This window comes from Mus caroli, chromosome 10 (genome assembly GCF_900094665.2).
Source record: "Mus caroli chromosome 10, CAROLI_EIJ_v1.1, whole genome shotgun sequence".
Taxonomy (NCBI): Eukaryota; Metazoa; Chordata; class Mammalia; order Rodentia; family Muridae; genus Mus; species Mus caroli.
Genome location: NC_034579.1, coordinates 59,044,471 through 59,069,422, shown reverse-complemented (window position 1 = coordinate 59,069,422; position 24,952 = coordinate 59,044,471). Strand labels below are relative to the sequence as shown.

The following is a 24,952-nucleotide window of genomic DNA, read 5'->3' as shown; positions in this document are numbered from 1 at the left end:
AAAGGAGTTGGAGATGTTAGAGGAAGAATATGAAGGGTTAACAGAAATCTCAAGGCTGAAAGAACTTGGAGAAAATGGCATTTTTAATATTAAACTGTTTTTAAACAATTGGCTGTGCAGAGGAAAACAAATAAGAGAATAAGGGGGGATGATTGGATTCTTAAAGAAAACGGTCAATATTTGGACATATTTTAGTAATAATTTACACGAAGGAAATATAACTCAACATTTCATACTTGTAGCTGGCGATAAGTTGGTATGTGACTTGGAAAGCCACCAGACAAATTGTGTAAGTGGTCATTTAGAAATGTAAAGTCTAATTGAATGCAAATTTAGGCCTAAGAGTAACAGTAAGAATTTTCCTTAGTCCAATGGTCCTTGAGTCTTAAATTGGCGGAAGTAAGCCAACGGAAGAAAAACAGCAGTATAAATTTCCAAAAATAATAATTCCATTTTATTTGACTTAAGAGGGGATTTAATTAGAATGCATTTGCAATAGTCTCAGGAAGCAGACTAAACAAGCCATGGGGACAAGAGTAAGCATGCACCTGTCTGTGGCCTCTGCAGCAGCTCCTGCCTTCAGCTTCTGTTCTATTGGAGTTCCTGCCCTGACTTCCCGCAGGGATGGACCATTACCTAGAAATGTAAACCTTTCCTCCCAGCAGTCCCCAAGGGAACGAAAAAATTAGTTGAAAATTAAACAAGCACAAGTTAACAGAAATAGAAATATTTACCTTAAAAAAGGAAATGGTTATAGCAAAAAAATTACTTCCTTGTAAACTATAATTACAACAAATTATTCTCCTGCCCCAGACAGGACCTCTGTATGGGAAGAACATGTAGAAATAGCAGCAAGGTAATTTGATTGGCTATATGTAAGCAATATAGAAACTAAATAAATAAATGCTGGAACATCTACTAAAAAGAGTTATAAGGTTTATTTTTTTTCCTTCCCTAGACATACTTGAAGAAAATGTAGCTCCTCTAACCTTGAGTTTACAGGTTAGTAAATATTTGTTTTTGCCAAATATCCTTACAGACATGGTTGAACTGTTTGTCATGCTGGATCATGATGAGACCATTTTGTGAAGTTTGTATATTGTTATACAATTTAGATTTTGCACCTAGGACCCATACATCCTTCATGCTTCACTCAATCGCAAATAGGTAAGGTGAAGAAAAAACCTGCTTCAAGGGAGCTCACATGTTTGGAATTATCTCTCTGGACACAGTAGTATTATAGTATCAGACATCCAATCACACAACCAAATCTTTGTAGGCGCCCCATCAATACAGGTGCTCCTCAACTTTGAGGAATCCCAATAAAGTCACCCTTAAGCTGAAGATATTGTAACTTAAGAACTGCATGGAACTCATCTAAGCTATTGAACCTCAAAGAGTAGGCACCCTGTAGAGTCAGTCAGCCTCCTATCATCATGAAGAGTGACTAACAGTCATTGTGAATACCCAACACTATGAGAATGTCATACTGCACACCCTGTTAGTCCAGGAAAAGGTCAGATGTCAAGATTAGAAGTATTCTTTCTACTGTAATGCTGTAAAGGCACAATTTCCTAAGACCAACCATTATAATTGAGAACTTTGTATATATCTGGAGACTCTCTCTATGATACTCATGGCTGGGTTTACTTTCAGCAAGTCTCGAGTACTAAGCTCTAGGTCTAGTACCTTTACACCTTTAACCTTTTTTCTTACAATCCTTCCATTTGTTCTGGTAGGCTTCAGAATGTCTTCTGACTCTTCACAAGGTTCACAGTTGTCTCCATTGTGTAGACTGCTCAGAGTAAGCTATAGGCGCTTGGGTTGCACACAAACGCTTTCAATAAGCTATTCATATATTCTCATCTACTTCTGTCCTCCATCCTTGGCAGCAGCTAATTCCTGACAACCATATTCATGCCTACATACTTTTCTCATACACTCTACTGAATCTTCCTTACTGTACACATCCACTGCCCGGCCCAGTGTTCCTTTATTTGATGTGAGCTGCTTCATTGGCTCTGAGCAGGAAGCCCAGGTAAATAGCCCTTAGTACAGCAGTTAATCAAAGATGAACAGCTGGGTAAATCTCAAGATTTTGTTCACCTCAGGTGAAATGATTATGAGCATCAGGAGTTCAGCAGCAGGATCAACACCCATACTGACTCATAATAACCCTGCTGAGATTTTCTTAACACCCTGGCCTCACTTTCTAAGGCATCTTGTTCCCACACTAGGGAGAAAAGAATCTCATACCTCTCGCTTACCACCTCCAGTTGAACTGACATGAGAAAAGGTTCTTTCCGCTCCTTATATAAGCATTTTTTTTTAAATAACTTACTTTAATAATATCTTAAACATACACGTTAACATCCAAGTTAAAGCAAATAATTTTGGACTCTGTATAAACATTTTATCCACAACCAATGATGCAGTCACACCCTTGGGAAAGAGCCTTTTTTCTCTCTCTCAAATAAAGTAATCCCAGATTGGAAAGTTTAAAGGGCTTGTTGTTCCTATCAGCTTTAGAAGGTAGATTTCTTGCAGAATGTTGTGTGAGTCTATGGTTTAGGAAGGGGGGTGAGAATTGGCCATAGAAACAACTTGTTTAAGCAGTGAGATCTATCCTTGCTTATCAGGGAAAGCAAGTATGTTATTTTTGTTTTTTGTTTTGTTTTGTTTTTTGGCTCTTGATCATGCTATGAGACACCTGTAAAAAATGAGGCATCTTTTATCTCCACATGCTATGGGTTAATGTGCTCTCTTTGCGTGAGTTCTCACCAAATATGTAAGTCAAATGGCACTAGATCTGGCTTTGAAGAAACACTGGGATTGTGAAGTGCTGACAGATTTCAGAACTGATGTCAGACCAGAGAAATCAAACCTCTCCTGGCCTCCTTCCAGGCACTCCAGATGGTGAGGAATTCTGAAATGAGTCAAGGACAAGGAAAGTGGGCTTACCCGAATCATCATGACCGAACACCTGATATCATGGATTGTGTCATAGATCTTCTTGGAGATGTCCACAAACTGATTATCATCAAGAGCAGTCAGAGAGTTCTTGCTTAAAGCATCTAGGGCCACATTCACTTGTGTCACGAACTCTGGGATCACTATGAAAATAAGTAATGAAGAGATTAGATCCTTTGTGTTTCTGGATTCCTACAGCTTCCCGGAAATGCAGGATTTTATTTTAAATGAATACCAACTATGCACAAGGAAGAATCTTCTTAGGTCAATCCATAGATGATTGCTACTGTTGCTTAAAGGTTAAGATATTAAAAATAAGTATGAAATAAAAAACATCTCCAACTTTAAATGTAAATTAATTGGGGCTAGAGAAATGGCAAAAGTATGGGGACAAAACTTACTACTCCTCTCGGAAATCAGTGTGATTTAGGTTTTGTTAATTTCAGAGGTGCATCAAAACTTACTTATGCGGGCTTGTAGAAGCATTCAAATATATTGAATGAGTTGATATTTGTTATTCATTCACTCATTCATTCATTTGTTTTGAGTGTGGAGAGAAGTGGAAACTCAGTAAAAACATGTCTAGCTATTTCCTACCTCCTTCAGGTTCTAGTTGTGAAGACAACTCCCCCACCCGAATCACTATGGTAAAGAAATGGCTTCTAGCTCCCTAAGCACCCTTCCTTCACCTTAAATACATACTAGAGTTCCAAGGACCATGCTCTCAAAAGTTGTTACTGTCTATGGAACAAAATTTCCCACATCCTCCTTCCTCAAAACTCTTCTATCAACATGCAGGGGACACATTAAGTCTCGATTGACACTCTCAATCTGTTAGCATCTCTGGAACAGCAAAGCTGTACCCATCATCTCTCTTTCTATCTTGAAAGAACAGATGGGATTTCAACTTTTTCCTTAGTGTGTAGTGCATTTTTATTTTTATTGTGTTACCTTAAAGCTTATCTGTGATTGTGCCTTACCTAGACCATAGTCATGTGGCTGCTTAGATCTAACTAGGAGTTATCATTTTTTTAATACTTTCAAGAAAGTAAAAAGTGAATATATTTTAACTAATTACTTTAAGATGATTTAGGAATATATAAAAAATGTCTATCTTAAATCCATAATCTATCTGGGTTTTAAGAAAATGTAGTTCTGGCAAGAAGGCTCAGTAGGAAATGGTGCTTACTGATAAGCTCCAAGACCCTTGGGACCCACATAGTAAAAGCAGATAATTCACAGTCACTGCTTGTTTTCTGATCTTTACACTCTCTCTCTCTCCTCTCCTCCCTCTCCTCTCTCTCTCTCTCTCTCTCTCTCTCTCTCTCTCTCTCTCTCTCTCTCTCTAACACACACACATACATACCACATATACACACACATACACACCACAAGCACATTATATTTCAACACACATACATTCACACACACACACACACACACACACACACACACACACACACAGACAGCAAGTGAGCTAACAAATGCATGCTTCTCAGTCACTCATCAAATGGAGGTATATGTTAAATAAAGTCTTTCTAATTATTTGAAATGTTAAGGAAGACAAACTTATGAGATTTCAAGTGTGGATTTTATAAAAGAAAGGTGGACTTGGGGACCACATCTTAGTTGCTTCTAAGGATCTTGTCTACTTCATATACCAAGTTCTAAACCGGTTCTAGACATTTTTGGAAAGCTGTGCTTTCTCTCTTCACTGTGTTAGCTGCAGAATGGCAGCTAACTTACCATTGTGTGGAGAGCAGAAGACAACGTTTGGTTTTGGTTCTCAACTTCCACTTATTTGAGGCAGTGTCTCTCTGGTCAATAATGCTTAGTGCATTAGGCAACTGACCCATGAGATTCCAGGGATTTTCCTGTCTCTGCCTCCTCCTTTTTGCCTAGAAGTAGAAGGACCTTTGGCTATTGTTTTCTGTCTTATTTGGGTTCTAGACTTCTCCTGGTCCGTGCTGAGTGCTTAGCACCATCTGGAACATTTTACCTACATGTTTAATGTAGTCCTCAAAGAGGCTTTAGAAGTTGGGGACTATTACCACACTGATTTAACGGATGAAGAAACTGAGGTCATACAACCAATCAGTGAAGGGCAGATAATTGAGACTCTGGAGCCTGCTCTCTGAACCCTACATCTTCACTGTCTCCTTTTAATAAGTAAAGTCCTTGAGGCTCCTAAACTGTAATGCTCCTGGGAAAATTAATGTTAATTTCCTGACAATGAGGTTAACAGACCTATGGAGCCAAATTCTACTAAGCCTTGAGTCTCTCTCTGGTAGTAACCCAAGAATATTTTATCCCTTCTTAATCCTTGCTAAATTCATTATGTGCATTTGAAAGTAGATGAGGGTGCATAATTACTAATTAAATGGGTCAGAAAAGAATTCAGACTTATTATAAGTGATGCTTTAGAAATGACGTCACCAATTCATGTTGTCAATCACTGATAAAACTCACATTAAACTATTTATAATTACACTTCTATCTTTGAGGATTACTAATGTACAGAGGTTGGCCTTTGAGAATTCATATAGAGTTAAGTATCTGCCTCATTATGTTCTGCCTCCGCAGCTGGGGGTGGGGTGATTTATAACAGAAAGTACAAGTAATCATAGAGCGGCTTCGATAATTGCTTCATACCCTTTATTTCCATTTTATTTAACACTAACGTTATAGTTCATATTCATTTAATATTTATGGATTTAATACAGATCCTGTAATTGGGAGTTGTCTGAAATCTTCAAAAATATATATCCTCCAAATCCATGATGGGAGAACATCTTGCCCCTTTTCAGAGGTTGGGTCATGGAGTTCTGACTAACTCTGATCATTTAGGGCAGAGCACATTTTTAACAGAAACAGCAATTCTGTCCTTCTTACAAATACTGCTTCTTTTAAGCAGCTGGATCATGCCTCCAAACTAAGAAGTAAAAGACAGGAAGGGCTTATAAACATAGATTTTTTTTTGAGAGAGAGAGAGAGAGAGAGAGAGAGAGAGAGAGAGAGAGAGAGAGAGAGAGAGAGAGACTTCAGATGAGTCCAGGTATCAGGTATCTATGGAGGCCACTGGATCTCATGGGAACAAGTCTCATAGGCAGCTGTGCATTGCCTGATGTGGATGCTAGGAACGATATTTTCATCGTTTGCAAGAACAGTATGCACTTTTAACCTTTAAGCCAACTGCAGCCCAATCTATGGCTTAATGGAGTTGATAATTATGCCCTTAGACTCTTACAGAGATATCTTATTACATATAAAATTCTGATTACTTAATAGGCTGAGCATATACATTTGTATGCCTCCAGTGACAGAAACTGACTCATTCTGTAAGCTGATACTTTGAAAATTTTTTCAAGTTTTAGCTACATGTTATTATTAATAAACATTTTAATTATTTTAGGGCATCTAAATACCTCAGGATATGAAAAACTTATCTAGCTTAAACTTTCCTACAAATCCCTCTTTATTTAAATCACAGTCACTGTTTTAAGTGATTTGAAAGTTGAGATATTTAGAAGCTAAAATGATGACTCAGTGAATTAGAGTGTGAAATGTTCTTGCAGAAAACCTGAGCTCACTTCTCAGCACTCATGTTGGGTGTACCACAGCCTCCTATAACTCCAGCCTCAGGGGATCTAATTTCTTCTCCTGCTCTCTACCTTCACCTGTATTTCCATGCACATACACAGATACACATGTATATACATTATTAAAAAAATTTAAAACATCTTCAAAGAAGATGGACATATTTAAAGCAGGACCCCTGGCAAGAAATCCTTAATGAGTTTTCTGTATAACACTTGGTTTGAAGGGCTACAAAGTTGCCTACTAATTTTTTTCAAGTTAGTGTTTTCTAACAGTTATATTACTAATAGTGATTTCTTTACCATAAAACTACTCAGAATACACCAATTTAAATTTTTATGAGATGTGATAACATGTCTTCAACAGAAACCATAGTGCTCTTGTTGGTACCCAAATCTCTGAGTTCTCAGTCCCTGTGTTGTATCATTGCCATGCCTAGTAAACAGAGCAGAAGTGATGTATATGACCTACTTTTTAAAATCAGGTTAACAAGCTGTAGTTCCCATCTTGGTCACTCGTTCCTTCATATCAACTGCTCTAGGGACTTAATCCCCATCTTATCAAGAGTTGATGGAGAGTCCAGCATCACCTAGAACTGGTACTGCTAGCAAATAGCCAGCAAGTAATGTAAGGATTCAAGCAACAGCTAGAAGACTAGTAGGACTCTTCAGTAGATGAGGGGGATAGCTTCACTAAATGTTAAAAGCAAGCATAAGCAAGAGATATCTAGCTAAGAGTCCCCTGGATTTCTGATGTCCAGAAAATGCACAAAATAATGTTTACATTTTAAGACCCCTGGAGCATATGACTGACTGCTATGCTAAGAAACACGTTCCTTATAGGAGAATGGATTAGTTTGCCTATTCATTTAACAAAGCAAATCATTCTGTATTCACGCTTGCATCTTGTTCTAGTCAAATTGAATATATGTAATATGCCTCTTATTGTGCATAGTATTATATTTTCATCCTAATTGCTGTATACTACTCTGTTCTATATTAACACCATCCTTCATCAATTTAGCCCATCTATGATCCCATTTATACAAGGACTATTGAGATAGTTTTGTCTGTAAGATACTTGCTATGCAATCATGAGAACACAAGTTCAATCCCAGCCACAGATACAAATATGAATCCAGTGGCGCTGTGACCTCAGAGCTGTAGAGCCAGAGGCTGTGGGAACCTCTGAGGCTTGTTTGGCCAGTCAGACTAAGCTATTCAGTGAGCACCAGGCCCCAATGAAAGACCTTGTCTCACTGAATACAAAAGGGGAATGACTCCTTACAAAAAAGGTTGATCTCTGGCTTCCACACACATGCATGCTTATCTATGGCCCACTTTACACACACACACACACACACACACACACACACACACACACACACACAGAGAGAGAGAGAGAGGTGTACAAATATTAAACAAACAAGCAAATTAAATTGGCAAGTACATTATATATTTTTAGAGAACCTATCTATGAGTTGACCTGTCCTGGGCCACATTCTCTAGCTGTGCCCTGCCCTCAATACTTGACATATCTATCACCCATCTTCTGTCAGCCTCTCTCTTGAACATCATCTGCATCTACAGTAGTTGATAGAACTTAAATGCTGTAGGTTGGGGATTACATTGATTTTTCCCAACTTTTTATTAGATATTTTCTTCATTTACATTTCAAATGCTATCCCAAAAGTCCCCTATACCCTCCCCCTGCCCTGCTCCCCTACGTTGATCTTATATATCTATATACTTTGTCCTTAATTTTGGATTAGAATTTCTCCTTGAGAGTCATCTACCATGCTATGGCTTGTTCCAACTCAATCCTTCATCTCTGCAGTTTCTCTTCTCAAGAGAAGCAAACAGGAGAAAAGAGATGAAAGGAGGGGAAGTGATTTCCTTGTGTGCAGTTGGGCAGCACACTGGGCCAGAGACTCAACTATGGCAGCAGGAAGCTAAGTGTAAAAGAAAGGCATTTTATATAAACTGAGGCAGAAACCATGAGGAGTACGGGTAGGGAGAATCTAGAATAGGAAACAGAACTTTTTCTCATCAGGATTAGTGAAGCAGCCTTTGCTGTGCTCCTGGGGATTCCTTGGAAGAACATAAAATGTCAGCTCCAAGTCTTCAAACTCTAGCTTTCTGTGCCCAGGTGTCTATGATTGAGAATAAAAATAGAGCCACTTTTCCACTCCTGAGAATATATTAATTTGTTGCTTATCATTCAAAATTAGTTTATATGTAAATTCATCTACAAAATTCTCCATGACCAACACCCTAAATCATGTCTCCAGGTGTACCGGCAATGAACATTGCTGGATTTGTTTTCTCCATTTTATTCAATCCAGGACCTCAGCAACAGAACAATGCTGCTTGTCTTAGGGGTAGATTTGCCCAACTCATTCAGATCTCTGGAAAACCCCTACAGACATGCCAAGTGTTTGTTTTAGGTGTTTCTAATTTATGCCAAGTTGATAACCATGGCTACCCATCACAAGACTCTAACATGATCAGCACTGTGGTGAAACTGGAAATGTTTTTAAGTGGAATCTAATATTACTATGAACGATTATGGACTAAATCTCATTGATAGCTGTGATTGTACTCTCTGAAATAATACGTATTACCTGTTCTTCACAAGAATGTGTTAAATGCAGAGGTACAAGATTAAGAATTTTAAGGAACAAGTTCATTTTTTTTTGTATCTGATCTTCATTTATCTTGAATCTTTGTACAACTACAATCAATATTTAAAACTTCAGGGGACCTAAATTAATATGGTTCAAATACCCAAGTATGTTTAATTCATATGCATTGTTCTAGAATACAGAGTAGAAATTGATTATAAGATTTTGAGTAAGAAACTGGTTACAGTTACTTGTAAGCAGAAAGATATATAGAGAAACTGGTAGCCAGGAACATGCAGAGATAGCTAGTAGGGAGATGCAAGGAAGACCAGGAAAGACAATAAAAAACAATGACTTCATGAAATTCTTAGGCAAATGGATGGAACTAGAAAATATCATCCTGAGTGAAATAACCCAATCACAAAAGAACACACATGGTATGCACTCACTGATAAGTGGATATTAGCCCAAAAGCTTGGAATATCCAAGATAAAATTCACAGACTACGTGAAGCTCAAGAAGAAGGAAGACCAATGAGTGAATCCTTCAGTTCTTCTTAGAAGGGGGAACAAAAAACTCACAGGAGGAAATACATTGACAAAATGTGGAGCAGACTGAAGGAAAGGCCAGGCAGAGACTGCCCCACCTGGGGATCCATCCCATAAAGAGTCACCAAAAGCAGACACTATTGTGGATGTCAAGAAGTGCTTGCTGACAGGAGCCTAATGTAGCTATTTTCTGAGAGGCTCTGCCTGAGCCTGACAAATACAGAGGCAGATGCTCACAGCCAACCATTGGACTGAGCACAGGGTCACCAATGGAGGAGTAAGAGAAAGGACTGAAGGAGCTGAAGTGGTTTGCAACCCCATAGGAAGAACAAAAATATCAAGCAACTAGACCCCTCAGAGCTCCCAGGCACTAAACAACCAACCAAAGAGTACACATGGAGCAAACTGTGCCTCCAGCTGCATATGTATCAGAGGATGGCCCTTGGTCCTGTGAAGGCTCAATGCCCTAGTGTAGGGGAATGGCAGTGTGGGGAGGCAGGAGTGGCTGGGTGGCTGGGTGAATACCCTCATAGAAGAAGGGGGAGGAGAAGGGGATAGGGAGGCTTTCAGAAGGAAAACCAGGAAAAGGGATAACATTTGACATGCAAATAAAGAAAATATCCAATATTAAAAAGAAAAGAAAAGGAAAGAAAAGAAAGGAAATCAGTTAAATAGGTACATGTTCATGATGATGCATTAATCACAGAGATGAAGATTTGAGTCCTACTTTTTATTTTCTTGTTCCAAAAGTGAATCCAAACAACTTAAAAATGAGGCCTCCCAAGTTATATTGAAAGAAGGCTAATAGATGTGGAATCAGTCATGACTCAAAACTAGGGCCAAAAAGCATAAGTTTATGAAGTCCTCGTGTCAGGGCATGGCGATTAAGAGGAAGACTGATCTCCTGCATTCTTGGGAAACAATGAAGTAATGAGTTGCTTGGGTGGTGGTATTCTCCACTGAAAACCTGTGTGCTTAGGGATACTGGTGAAGAGAAACTTGGAGGGCTAGAGAGACAGCTCATAGGAGAACAGAGCATCCTGATGTTGGGGTGATCTTCTTTTGTGCACCGTGTAAAGATTATGTTTATATTACCCAGATGCTTATGTCTGTGCTGGCAGAGAGTTGAGTGCAGACTGGACTTTGGTATTGTTCTTCATATGGCTGTGTCATAGCTTGTAAACACTCCCTTCATCAACTTCTGCTAGGTTTAATGAAGAGCTAAATGGCCCATAGTTGAGTCAGAAGAGAAAAGGTGGGACTTTCGGGGAGAGAACGGACTCTGGGCAAGAGTCGGGCACTGGAAGATACGCCAGCCTGACACAGAGGAAGTCTATTGTATGAAACTGAGGAGAGGAAATGAGCCATGTAGCAGAATATAGATTAATATAAATGGGTCAATTTAAGAATAAGAGCTAGTTGGGAATAAACCTAGGATAGGACCTAAAGTTTTCATAATTAATTAAAGGTCTCCATGACATTATTGTGAAGCTGGCAGGTTATAGAATGCCCAAAGAGTTATAGATACACTTATAGAAAGCCTGAGTTTGGTTCCCAGGACCCTCACAAGGCAGATAACAACTGCCTGTAAGTCCAATGCCAGAGGATCTGACAGTCTCTGCTGGCATGAAAGTGTACACTCATGTGCACATAACTTCATGTAAACATGTATGTCATTTAAATAAAAATTAAACTTTTAAAACATATAAAGAATAATTTGAATAGCCTTTTAAAAGCATGTGTATTAAGAAAACCTGATTTTTAAAAAATTTATTTTGAATAATAGTTCTCATATGGAGAACCTCATTTTCTTCAATGATTTCCTCAGAGAAAGTAGTTTAGAAGATATGTAGGGAAAGATAGGGGAGTAGCAGTTATTGATAGGTCTAAATATAATCACAATACAATATAAGTAAATGAGGCACCGATTAAAGAACAAACAGGATAGGAGACATAATTTACAGACATCTAAACTAGAGTTGCATCTTACCACAGTCTATTTCAACTATATTCACAGAGTATGGAAGGCTCTAAGTATCAATTATAACTTTTCTGCTTTACCTAGTTACACTATTGTTACATATTTTATTTATGTATTATACATTCTATGATGCTACTGGTTTTAATTTAACAGCATTATTGATGAAATCACAGGGGGAGAAGAAACAAACAATTGTCTTTACAAGAACAACTAAAGAAGACACAAAAGCAGTATTCATAAGAGTAAGTATTACACATATTTCTGTTATGGTGGAAAAATGCCTGAGGTTATCAATTTAAAATCAGACAAAGGTAGATCTTGCTTCACAGTTTGGAATATTTTGTTCTATAACTGCTTGACTCTGTTATGCTTTGGTGTCTGACAAGGCATAAGTACTACAGTAAGTTGTTTGCTTCATGGTAAGCAAATGCATGGTCAGGAAGTAGACAGAGTCTCAGGAGAATCTACAAACACTTATCTTCCATGATCTAATTTCTTCTCACTAGGCCTCATTCATACACCACTTTCCTATTGCTCCAACAAGGACCAACCTTTTAATATGTGTGCCTTTGTAAAATATCCTATATTGAAATAAGCAGGTTATTTGAATATCTTTCATATATGTGTGTTTTGCCCAGAGTTATGTCTTTATGCTACATGTGTGCCTTTGCCTACAGAGGCCTGAAGAGGATAGATACCTGGCTCAGTGGTTATAGATCGTATGAGTAACTATGTGGATGTTGGGAATGGAACAAGAACCCTTTGGAAGAAGAGCCAGTTCTCTTAACACATAAACCATTTCTCCAGCCCCCAGAATATTCTTTGTTTAGACAATATCAGCATCTTCTTTGCTAGTTGAAAAATACTAAAAGTATAAGAGACTTACTTTGTATCTGTTTCTTTTATTCTCCTTTTTTATTAGATATTTTCTTCATTTACATTTCCAATGCTATCCTGAAAGTCCCCTATACCCTCCCCCAACCCTGCTCCCCTACCCACCCACTCCCACTTCTTGGCCCTGGCGTTCCCCTGTACTGAGGCATATAAAGTTTGCAAGACCAATGGGCCTCTCTTCCCCATGATGAACGACTAGGCCATCTTCTGCTACATATGCAGCTAGAGACACGAGCTCTGGGGGTACTGGTTAGTTCATATTGTTGTTCCACCTATAGGGTTGTAGACTTTGTATCTGTTTCTTACCTGATGTAATCATCAAACTCAGAGGATTCCCCTATTTAATTCCTAGAGGAAATGTATGAATATTCTTGGCATAGCTTTCAATAAAAATAAAACACCAATTACTTGAAATTAATTTCAGTAGTGAATTATGTAGTAAGGAATGACTACATGGGGCCATGAAACAATAGAACTTCCATTTATTTTATGTATTAAGTGCTGAGTGGGTAAACTCATATTTTTGGTGAAATATCATTTAATTTGTCTCTTTTGTCTTTGGTTGTTTTTTTTGTTTGTTTGTTTTTCATTTTTGTGTTTGTGTTTTTATTGTTTTGCAAGTCTCATTACTGCAGGATAGTCTGAAACGTGTTCTGAAGTTCAGATACCCTCAAGTACTGAGATTACAGGTGTGTGCCATGAATCTCATAATTTGTGTTTAACTAATTAGCAGAAGGTATTTCATAGTCTTATTCTAAGATTCTGTTCTTTTGCTCCCCTTCCTTCTGAGGGGCAGTAGGTTTTCTAGGCCTGGGTTTCTTTCTCCATGAGAGGTTGCTCTTCCTTCTAAATAAGCCAGTAAAAAAGAAAGAAAACCCTTAAATGCTATTTTAAAAGCAATTACACCATCACACCGATATTGGTCACCACTTTATCCCAACTTATTCCTACCAATGGCAACTCTTTCTTTCTTATGAGTACAAAATAAAGATATTTACTGTTTGGTGAATCTCCAGGGTTTGCACATGCTCCATCCAAGTTTCATGGGTTAGAAATGTAATCTCCAAATAGATAAGGTACTGGTACCTACAGTAAGGTCTTTCAAAGAGAATTCAGAGTGGATGAACTTGGGAAGAAAATCTCGATGGTAGCATTTGTGGATATGTAGGAAGAGAATGAGTATCCTCTGCTAGCCTGTGTTCCTTCCCACTGTGATGATTTCTGGCTTTGCTAGATGAAATGATAAGGCCTTCACTAGATGCAGATGAGATGCTTCTCAGCCTCCATAACTGCGATAGAAGTACATTGCTACTCTCTGTACGTTTTCCATCTTATATAGTTTGCTAAGCTAGCGGGCTAATGGAGAATGTTTTACAGCTCCATCCCATTTTTTGTTCTGGATCAGACTACATTAGTGTCCCCTGTTCTCGTTATATTTGACTGAAAAAAAGGAAAAAAGAGAGAAAGAAACCCACTATTAGGCTAGGTATTCACCACTTTATTTGATGCATGAAGAAAATAATGCATACATAGACACAGACACAGAAATAGACATAGATAGATGTAATAGATAGATAGATATAGACATAGATACAGATGTATGTGTGTAATTAATTTGTACCAATGAAATATTTCACAAGTTGTACATTTTATACCTGATCATTAAAATTGGCTTTTCCTTTTTTTTTTTTTTTTTTTTTTGAAATGCTGCTGTCCACCTTCACCAGGAGTGTAAGTCAGAGAGTTTTGGGGAGCTTGTTTGTTGCCCTACACAGTAATGGGTGTCACTCCACATGAAAACAGTGAGTTCTTGAACCTCTTCTGCTCCTATCCACTGAAGTTCTGCTGCAGCATGTGTTGCCACCTCTCCAGTGCACACCCTGTACATTCAGTGCATGGCTGGTGCTCAGAGCTCTGAAGCTAAGAGGATTAATTAGGATAAAACCCCAAATACCCAAAGCTACCACGAAATCCCCTGTAACAGCAAAAGTGGGCAGAAAAACCTCACATCTGAGGCATGCCGAGCCTCTCACAGGGCGTTTTATTATTTCTACCCCTGAAAATGTGCAAGTCATCATAAAGACTGTCCAGAAAGCGAGGAGGGGAAGTGTCTGAAAGCATGTTTGCTTTTCTTAACGTTAATGCTCTTGGATCCATCTGATCTTTTCGCTTCCATCTGTTTATTTGTTAAGGAGTCCTTTGTCCTTAACCCACCTAGAGATGCCTGTATTCTTAGGCATGAGCTATGACAACCTATCACCAGCTGTCCCTTTCTGCCTATCTGTACATTCATAATTTTCTACTATAAGAGGAAAATCATTTACATAGATATTTATCAATTGAGATGTGTAATTGTCTCTTTGTTAAAGATACCAAATCCAAAGCTTTGTCTCATTAAGCAGAAATACCTGCAATTCTCTATCCAGTAAAACTTAAGAGCACAAATAGATATAAAGTGGGTGGTTTGTCTTGTAAACCATACCATTCAAAATTAAAATCTCTTTGAAGATGAAGCAGATACGTGGCTCACTACAGGATGGCCTCAGATGTAAGGTATAATTATGTAGTATGGTGTTATCCAAGGAATTCCTTAGTTATATGTTAGCCTGAATCTCCTGCCTGCCCTAGAACCCATATCAGATCAATGGAACTCCCACTGGTGAAGGACGTTAAGCTTCAGAGGTTTAAAATGATACAAAGAAGAGATTGGACTGTAATTTCTCTTAATGTTGTAAAATGTCAGAAGGATTAAAAAGTCAGAGATTCCCCAAGTTGGTGATGTCAACAGATCATTCTTTTTTTTTTTTTTTTCATTCTTTTTTTTTCTTTTTTCTTTTTTCTTTATTTTTTTTTAATTTTTAATATTTTTATTACATATTTTCCTCAATTACATTTCCAATGTTATCCCAAAGGTCCCCCATAGCGCCCCCCACTTCCCTACCCACCCATTCCCATTCTTTTGGCCCTGGCATTCCCCTATATTGGGGCATATAAAGTTTGCAAGTCCAATGGGCCTCTCTTTCCANTGATGGCCGACTAGNCCATCTTTCNATACATATGCAGCTAGAGACAAGAGCTCCNGGGTTCTGGTTAGTACATCATGTTGTTCCAACAATAGGGTTGCAGATCCCTTTAGCTCCTTGGGTACTTTCTCTAGCTTCTCCATTGGGAGCCCTGTGATACATCCAATAGCTGACTGTGAACATCCACTCCTGTGTTTGCTAGGCCCCGGCATCGTCTCACAAGAGACAGCTATATTTGGGTCCTTTCAGCAAAATCTTGCTAGTGTATGCAATGGTGTCAGCGTTTAGAAGCTGCTTATGGGATGGATCCCTGGATACGGCAGTCTCTAAATGGTCCAAACAGATCATTCTTAATTTATGAGGTAACTGATAGTGATTAGGAGTAGGATTCTGATGTGACTATCAATGGGAAACTGAGTCACAGTCTCCAGGATCTGGGATAGTTTCTTTTTAGTGCCATTCATTATTAGGGGAGGGGAATAAACAATCCTGATAAACATGACAATTTCAAACAGACTTTTGTGAGCATGACATTTTCTAGGAAATTAGACTTCCCTCAATTAACAATGATGTTAAGAGATTGATTGTTTTAAACCAGATTTTTGGGATTACTGGGTATAATCCAATAATACTCATCATTTTATCCTTCTGAGCACTCCCTTTCATTAAGATATAGGTTTTAATTTAATGTGCTCAAGCTTATTTCCTTGCAGCACACTTGAAATGCAATTTGACCATCTAGTCATAATTAACTTGTCTGAAAAGATGTTTTCAGGGTGGTTTTCCACTGACTTCCCAGGAGAGTATCTAAGCAGGTTCTGTAAATGGGAGGGAGATAGTGCCAGTGGGAGCGGCCTGAAGGGACCAGCATGGTTACCCAAACTCATCTCATGCTGCTTCATAGAAAGTTAGGTTCCATCTACAGCTGTTTCAAACATTTCAGAAGCCAGCATCCTGCCTTTCTGACAAGTGGGTTTTGTCTGAATCAAACAGGAAGTGATTCTTCCCCTGCTTCTCAGGGAAGGGGTTAGCATTCAGTTCTTCTCGTTTACAGTTTACCAACTGCTGGCCACTTTGTGTTACTTTGTGCTCCTTGATGCCATGATCAACATGTTCATGATGTAAGCAACCTGTGGTGGGTGTTTCCCGGTCTGTCCTGTCTTTAAAAATGATGCTGAGATTTGCCACTTTGGGGAAGAGGCATCTGTCACTAACCACGCATATGTGAACACACAGATATTTAAGAAATTAGCAAATGAGGAGGTGGTTTGAACTGGTGGTGATGCTAGCCCTCTTAGCCCCGCCCTCCAACATGATTTGAGTGTGTTCCTTATGGGATGCACTCATGGAAAGGTCTTGTGGGTGTGAATACATTTCTCAAATAAAAGCTTAAATTATAAAATAGTTTTATAATAAAGTATTTACATTAATTATTTTAATATGAAAAAGGAAAGTTAGGTTCCATTTTAATAGAATAAAACTCCCCCATCTCTCTCTCTCCCTCCCTTTCTCTCTCTCTCCATCTCTCTGTCTGTCTCTCTCACAGACACATACACAGACACAGACACACACACACAAAAACACACACACACACAAACACACACACAGGATGATCATTTGGGAATCATTAATTAACATTATGGTCATAGCAGTGGTGAATGGAATAGATTGATAAGTTGAAGCAGCAACATGTCAGGCTACTACTGTGCTAGGCAGTTCATGAAGGGCAGAGTAAGGCAAGGAGGAGGAGCAGCAGGGGCTTCTGAGACAGAGATTTCAGAGCTGATTAGCGCTCAGGTGTAGGGAAGTAGGAAAGGGAATGCTCAGAATGATTACAGTCTCAGTCCCAAACTCTTGTAGAAAGGAAGAAATATTCCTTGATAAAGAACCCAGACATGAAACAGAAATCTCAGAGAGCACTATTCATAGTGAGTTTAAGTAGTCTGGGGTCCCACACATTATCTAGCATAGAGAAGAGGGATGCATAAGAGAGTGAGGGGAAGGGGAAGGGGCACCCACAGTGGCAGAGATCAAACAAACACTTGAATAGAGATAGCATTTGAAGCTATGGAATTAAGCCAAATCATAGAAATTTTAAAAGTGTTTGCACTAGGGAAACACATGTAACAATATGGCTAACCTTGGTGACATGGATAAAACCGAGAGGGAGTTAACTTCCAGCTAAACTACTATATACTTATTGCTTTGCTAAATTTTCTCTGTAATTCAAAAGAGTAAACAGAATCTAACCATCTCTTTTGTTATTATTTTACTGGCTTTTATGATCAAGATAGACTCTGTTATTCTAGCAACCACCTTATATAATGCGTATGAAATACTATATGTATATGAGAAAGAAATATGAAAGTCAAATGGTCACTGAAATGAAGAACTGAAGTATTTGTTAACATTAAATTTTAATAGAGTCTTTTCACAATAAGACATTCTCTTTCCCAACATTCATTAATGACAGTGAATTCAGTTAGTAGCTATAAGAACATATTTTACTCAAGCACTCTAAGAATTGGCCGATCTAGATAGTCAGTGCCTTACTAATCTCTCTGTAGACAACAAGAGGAATTGGATCTACTAAGGATTGAGTCCCAGAAATTATATAGCTACATTTTGAATGGAGCTAACTATGCCTTACTGACAAGATGGGGGACATGGCTCTAGAATTTAAAAGCTGTGATTATATAGGTACAGTTGCTGATTACACATACGGAAGGCTCCAACAGAACCTTGCTGTCATTTGGGAAAAAAAAAAGCAATGTCAGAATCTAACTTTCAAACAAATAAACAGAGTAACAACAACAACTACTACAACAAAACATCAAGGCCGCCTTCCAGTATGAGAAAGCAAATCCAGATGTGTCTGACCCAAAGGCTACAAAGTTACAAATGTCAAGCTCTCTGTCGAGTGACTGCTGCTGTCAACTACAAAACAGGCTCTCTGCTGGCAAGGACAGCAGGTCACATATCTCAAGTTATTGCTCAGAAAATAACCTGTCAGCACATCATCTGGACAGAGTGGACAAGATAATTGTCCCAAGTTCTGTCAGGCAAAAAGTCCCAGGCGTCTTAGGAAGTAATAATATGGGATATGATGCATTCTTATTAAAATTATCTCTCAGTGCCTTTCCTTTAGTAGGGGACACTGTGAAGGTGGTGGTGACATTTCATGACATTGGCTGTTTCTTTCCAATCTTTCTTGCCCTGGGAGGTGTACATATAACTTTTGTCATTAATCATGAAGTCAGGTTGAATGTTAGCCACAATAAAATCCAGTAGGAATGCTGGTCCTGGAAGCATGTGATTCTAACCACAGCACTGGGGAGGTATGTCAAGGTGGACTCCAGGGACTCTGTGATCAGGTACCCTACTCAACCTGGTGTGTCTCAAAATAAATAAAAAATAAAGGTGGACAGTACCTGAGGACTGGTATCCAAGGTTGTCCTCAGCCTTCATATGTAAACTCATATACTCAACACACACACACACACACACACACACATAGAGTAAGAGAGAGTGGGGGGAGGGAGGGAGGGAGAGAAAGAAAGACAGACAGAAAGAGTGAAAATAGACAGACAGGGTAAAGAGAGAAGGGAGAGAGAGACAGAGACAGAGAGAGAGAGACAGAGAGAGAGAGAGAGAGACAGAGAGAGACAGAGAGAGAGACAGAGAGAGAGAGAGACAGAGACAGAGAGACAGAGACAGAGAGAGACAGAGACATAGACAGAGAGACAGAGACAGAGAGAGACAGAGACAGAGACAGAGAGACAGAGACAGAGAGAGACAGACAGAGAGAGAGACAGAGAGAGAGAGAGAGGGAGAGAGAGAGAGAGCACAGATTGAACAGTTCATTTTCTGTTTTAAACTTCAATCAAAATTGAATAAATGCACACCAGTCTGGACATAAGTTCCAAGTCTGTGAAGGCATATGCAGTTACCTAGCAAGGAAATGAGCTCATTATTTTAAAAGGCTTTTTAAGGATTTACAGGGAGAAGCAAGTAGATAAAATTATCCAGTCAGGGCATTTCATGACTCTTATGGGATAAAGGCAAAACTGTATGACTCCTAGTACTTTCTCAGCAGTTGTTCAAATTGATTATAATCCTAAAGAAATTTCAGTTTGGGGCTTATCATGGCATTAAAAAATCAATGAGGTCTTTTAAACAAGAGCATGGGTTTATATTTCTTCTTCTGCATTCCCAGAACTACTGTGCTCCAATGCGATGATTCATAAATGTGCTGGCATACTTTGTGTTTACCCTAACATGTTTGTATAGTTAATGTTGGGATGCTGAAAGCTGATCTTGCTCACTGGCTTGTTTTGGAAAGTAGACAGAGTCATGTGAGCCTTTAATCTGGGTGGGGGAAGATCATCTGTGTAGATTTCAAAATCTTACTTCAGGGAATGTTGTAGCCTTTTAGAAAATGTTGGCTCAGTATTTCTTTCCCCCCTTGACTTTAAAAGAAAAATCATAAGATAAGGTATTTGAAAAGCTTGACAATAAATCAAAAGGTAGAAATAATCAGGGAGTGGTAGTATTAAAAACAGGACAAAGCAAACTGAAAACACAGAGTTGAGCACTTTGTGCTTGCTTAGATGAAAAGTTACCAGGAAAAATACTAAAGAGTGATTTCTCAGGATATAGCTCAAAGGGTGATGAGCTTGTTGCGAATATATGACTGGAGTTAGGCTCCCAGTACAAAGTAAAAGACAGATAGACATTGCACCCTGCCTTTAACATCAGTAATCAGTAAATGAGAAACCAAGACAGGAATCTTCAGAGGCTACCTAGCTAGACCATATGAACCAGGGTTCGTGTGAGACCCTGCCACACTGGGGAAGTGGAAAGCAATCCAAAATGGCAGAAAGGTATCCATTGCTAACCTCTGGCCTCTTCATGTGTACATACACATTTATACATATACCCACAGACCTTTGGATATGTTGCACACACTTTCAGCCACCTGAAGACAAACCAAGCTGAAAGTGACAAGAAAGAGACATTTCCTGTTGTCTGATGTAATATTCAGACAATCTCTGTGGATCCTGCAGCTCCACTATGTCAACAGAGATCCAGGCTCCACTTCTGTGTGTACTCAATAGCTCTCTCGGTGTTGGCTCTTGTCCTTAGGCTTTACTGCATGGCTGCAAAACAGTTTCAGTAGCCAGGCTTCACGTCTGCACACAGCCAAAGGCATGAGACAAGGAGGCAGTGAGCAGAGTAGTCGTATTCTCTTGTTTATCCAGGAAGAAAAATCCCCAATATCTTATCTTTACTCTCTATTATCTTGCTAAGGGTGTCCTGACTACAACTAGCAGCAAGGGAAAAAATATCTAATACTTTGTAAATGATATAAGCAGATTAAGCATTTGGCTGGATTAGGAGCCCAGAATGATAGATTCCCTTGCAACTACAAATGCCCATCATGTATTCAAAGTACTTTTAATGGAACACACATCAATAAAGGAGCCAGTTTGTGGTAGCAGTAGAAATCCAAGAGCAAGGGAAAATCTGCCAACAGAGTATCAGCCAGTAATGATGCATGTATGGGAGCCATCTTACGTGTCATGTCAAAGCAGGTTTTTTTTTTTTTTTCATACAATGATGTTGCTATGCTTGTCATTTGAAAGATGAGATTTGACACGAAAGGGTATGTTATGTTTCTACAAATCCATGAGCAGCAGGTAGAGAAAAGATTCAAGGCAGTGCGAAGCTTCCCTTTGCTCCCACAGATACATCTGTCTAAATTAAAAGATTTAGAATTGAGATTTAGGTAGCTATGATGTACTAAGAGAGCAATTAGGAGGAGGCAGCTAAGGAATGAAGGAAACTACTTTTGATCCTGAGCTAAATATCTGATGGGTATAGCTGCTCAGAGAAAGGAGTTTTGAGTAGTGGCATATTTTTATTTCTTAGTTAATATGACATTATTGGCAATAAGTCCACTATGAAACAGACGTTTGCTTGTGAAATTCTAAACAAAATAGGAGGAGGCACCGACAGGTATAATTCAGATAGCATCACGTAGGTTAATGTTTGGTTTTGTTACCATTTTCTATCCAAGTTCTAGACTAGAAAGCTGTTTCAAAACCACTAGGCCCCCTAGGGACAGAAAACTTGAGCTATGACAACGACTAAGGGTGTTGCTTTAAACTCAGATGTGTTTTTCTTTAAAAAATGCGCCAAGAATCAATATAACTTATTCTCTTGCCACATTTTCTCATTTCCTGCTGATAGACTTTAGGAAGCGAGAAATAAATAAATAAATAAATAAATAAATAAATAAATAAATAAATAAATAAATGAGATGAGTTTGCAAGAACAACTCAGAGGACAAGGTTTACACGGGAGACATATTGGTTCTCATCTGACATCTTCCGTTTTGGGGCCAGTGATGGTGTGAGGGTCTCCTTTCTGGCACAGGTTGAGGGGGTGTTTGTGCAGAATGTACAAAGAGCTAAGTATGGCGGAAGTGTACAGGCTGAATTTCAGATGTTAGGCAGTGAATCAGGTCTGAGAGCACACAGGGAATTTCTCTCTAAACAACTCCAGTAAATTTTAATAAACTGTGTGCTAATTAGCTCTGCTAGGAGGCTTTCCCCATCTTCATTTGGTTCGTTATTGGGTAAGTGCAACTACCATATGAGTCACTAACATAGCAATGGCATAAGAGAGAGCACACTGTCTAGCGAGTGTTCTGATACTGGGCCCTGAAAAACAGAGGCGGAGTTATAAAGCAGTAACATTGGAGGGTAAATACTTGCAGCTAAGTCTTTAAGCAGTTCTTTTCTTCGTGTTAGCTGAAGATAAATGGTGTCTGTTAGGATTACCATCACTATGACAAGACAGCATTACCACAGGCAACTTTTGGGAAGAAAGGGTTTATTTGGCTTACATACTCACATCACTGTTCATCATCAAAGGAAGTCAGGGCAAGAACTCAAGCAGGGTGGAAACCCAGAGGCTGGAGCTGATACCAAGACCATGAAGAAGTGCTACTCACTGGTTTGCTTTCCATGACCACCTCATCCTGTTTTCTTTTAGAATCCAGGACAACTGGCCCAGTGCTGGCACCATACACAATGGTCAGGACCTCCTCCCACCAATCACCAATTAAGAATATGTCCTTACAGGCTTGCTTGCTTCCCAAACTTAAGGAGGAATTTTCTTGTTTGAGATTCTGTCTTCCCAGATGACTATAGATTGTGATAGACTCACTGGAAGCCAACAACAAAATCCATGAGGATTGATAACTTAAAAATATACTCAATACATTGCAATGCACAGTTATGTATACATTTTGGGAAAATGTCTAGGATTTGATACAGCATTTCCAGTGAATATTTCAACATTTGACCTTTAGTATCTATAAACCTTAGCTGCTAGTCCTGAATCTGTCTTTAGAATGTCACCTTTCCTCTTTTGTGGATATGTTGCAAGGAGATTATAAATATCCATTGTTCTTCAAGCCAAAGTTACCATACCTTGTGTCCTTTTAATAATAGTTGTGGACAGATATTTCCAAGTGGTGTAGACTTGGACTTGTTTCAAAGGACTTTGAATATGGATCAACTAAACAAGAAGATGAAGAACACAGGATCCTCTGGTTTTTTGTTTGCTTGTTTTGTTTTGTTTTATGGCTGTGGACTACTTTTTAAGAGCATCATGCATGATGTACCAGATATGAAAATATTGATTGAAACATAGCATTAAAAGATAGTGCATCCAAAGAATAAGTAGAATTGACAAACTTATAGGTATATTAAGCAAAAGAGAAGAGTCAAATCAATATATTAAGAGATGAAAAGAGGTCCATTACAACTGATACCCAGAAAATACAAATGATCAATAAAAGTTATGCTGGCTGTTTATACCAACTTGAGTGGCAGGGATGGCTTTCCTTTCCTTGGGCAGAAACTCCTTGTAATATCACTCCCTAGAGACCTCTGGCAACCTAGACTGGTGTCCAGGCCTGACCCCTTGTGGCACTTAAAGAGCCAGGCTCTGTCCCCCCACCCCCACCCACCAAACTTCTGTAATGGCTGTAAGGATCATTCCTAGCCCCTGACACAGGAGAATAGCTTAACCATGCCTTATAGAAAACAAAACAAAACAAACAAACAAAAAAACAACAACAACAAAAAACAATCCCTGAGCTTGCTTCAAGATTAAGCTACACAATCCTTCCAATCCCAGACCACCCTGGAAAGCTCCACCTGGCCCTCCCCAGAAGCCCTATCTGAACCCAATATTCTGCCTAGTTCTCTGCTGCATCTTGCAGTCCTCCTGGATTTTGCCCTCCCAACAAATATCTTCTGTGAAGTTTGTTATAAGGCTTGACTTTGTGGTATTACTTGGCTCCAACTGCCAGGAATCCTCTGTAATATGAGTAATCATAGTCTAAAAAACTTGATAACCTAGAAGAATTTTCTACACATCTACATCTTAGTAAGACTGAGCAATGACAAAGTAGAAAACCGGAATAAGGATATATATGTATATATATATATATATATGTATATATATATGGCATACATTATATATATTAAACATTGAATATATGAGATTTAACTAATAATAAGTCTCTTTGACAAGAGAAAATGATGACCACATAGCTTCCAGTATCACCAAATATTTAAGTAAAAAGTCATATAGATTATTCCTAAATTACTCCAAATATTTGAGTTAGGAGAAATCCTTATCAATTTATTTTAAAATTAGCAGCAAAACATTAATACCCCAGAAAGATAAACATCTACCCCCAGCTATAAAACTGCAAGCTTAGTGGACATAGATGAAAAAATACAATGCGAGCAAATCAAATCCAAAGCACATTATCTTTTTCACCACATGGAAGGAAGATACACACGTAAGATGCAAGCATGGTTCAACATATGTAAATTGGTAAACATGGCCTGAGGTGATGATCACCAACATAACTAACAGGCAAGGCAAGAGTGCATAAGCATTTCAGCAAATGTAGGAAATGAGTATCTTAAAATAAGGATAAAAGTAAAAATAATCAAAAGAGAAATAAACTTCAACAGAGGTAAAATTTTTCTATAATTAAAAATCTAAAAAATCTAGAAAATCAAATAACCCCATTAAAAATGGGGCTCAGAGATAAACAAAGAATTCTCACCTGAGGAATACCTAATGGCTAAGAAACACCTGAAAAAATGTTCAACATCCTTAATCATCAGGAAAATGCAAATCAAAACAACCCTGAGATTCCATCTCACACCAGTCAGAATGGCTAAGATCAAAAATTCAGGTGACAGCAGATACTGGCGAGGATGTG

The 24,952-nt window shown here is 38.6% G+C and overlaps 1 protein-coding gene across 6 annotated transcripts in view; it reads right to left on the bottom strand.

Annotated features, from left to right (window-relative positions):
• Positions 1-24,952, bottom strand: part of Ctnna3 (catenin alpha 3) — a 1,468,839-nt gene that overhangs the window by 299,132 nt on the left and 1,144,755 nt on the right. For all 6 annotated transcript variants that reach the window (XM_021173456.2, XM_029482772.1, XM_029482775.1 and 3 more), the window contains one exon: positions 2,962-3,113. In XM_021173456.2, coding sequence (XP_021029115.1) covers positions 2,962-3,113 — 152 coding nt within the window. The remainder of the gene's footprint in view (positions 1-2,961; positions 3,114-24,952) is intronic.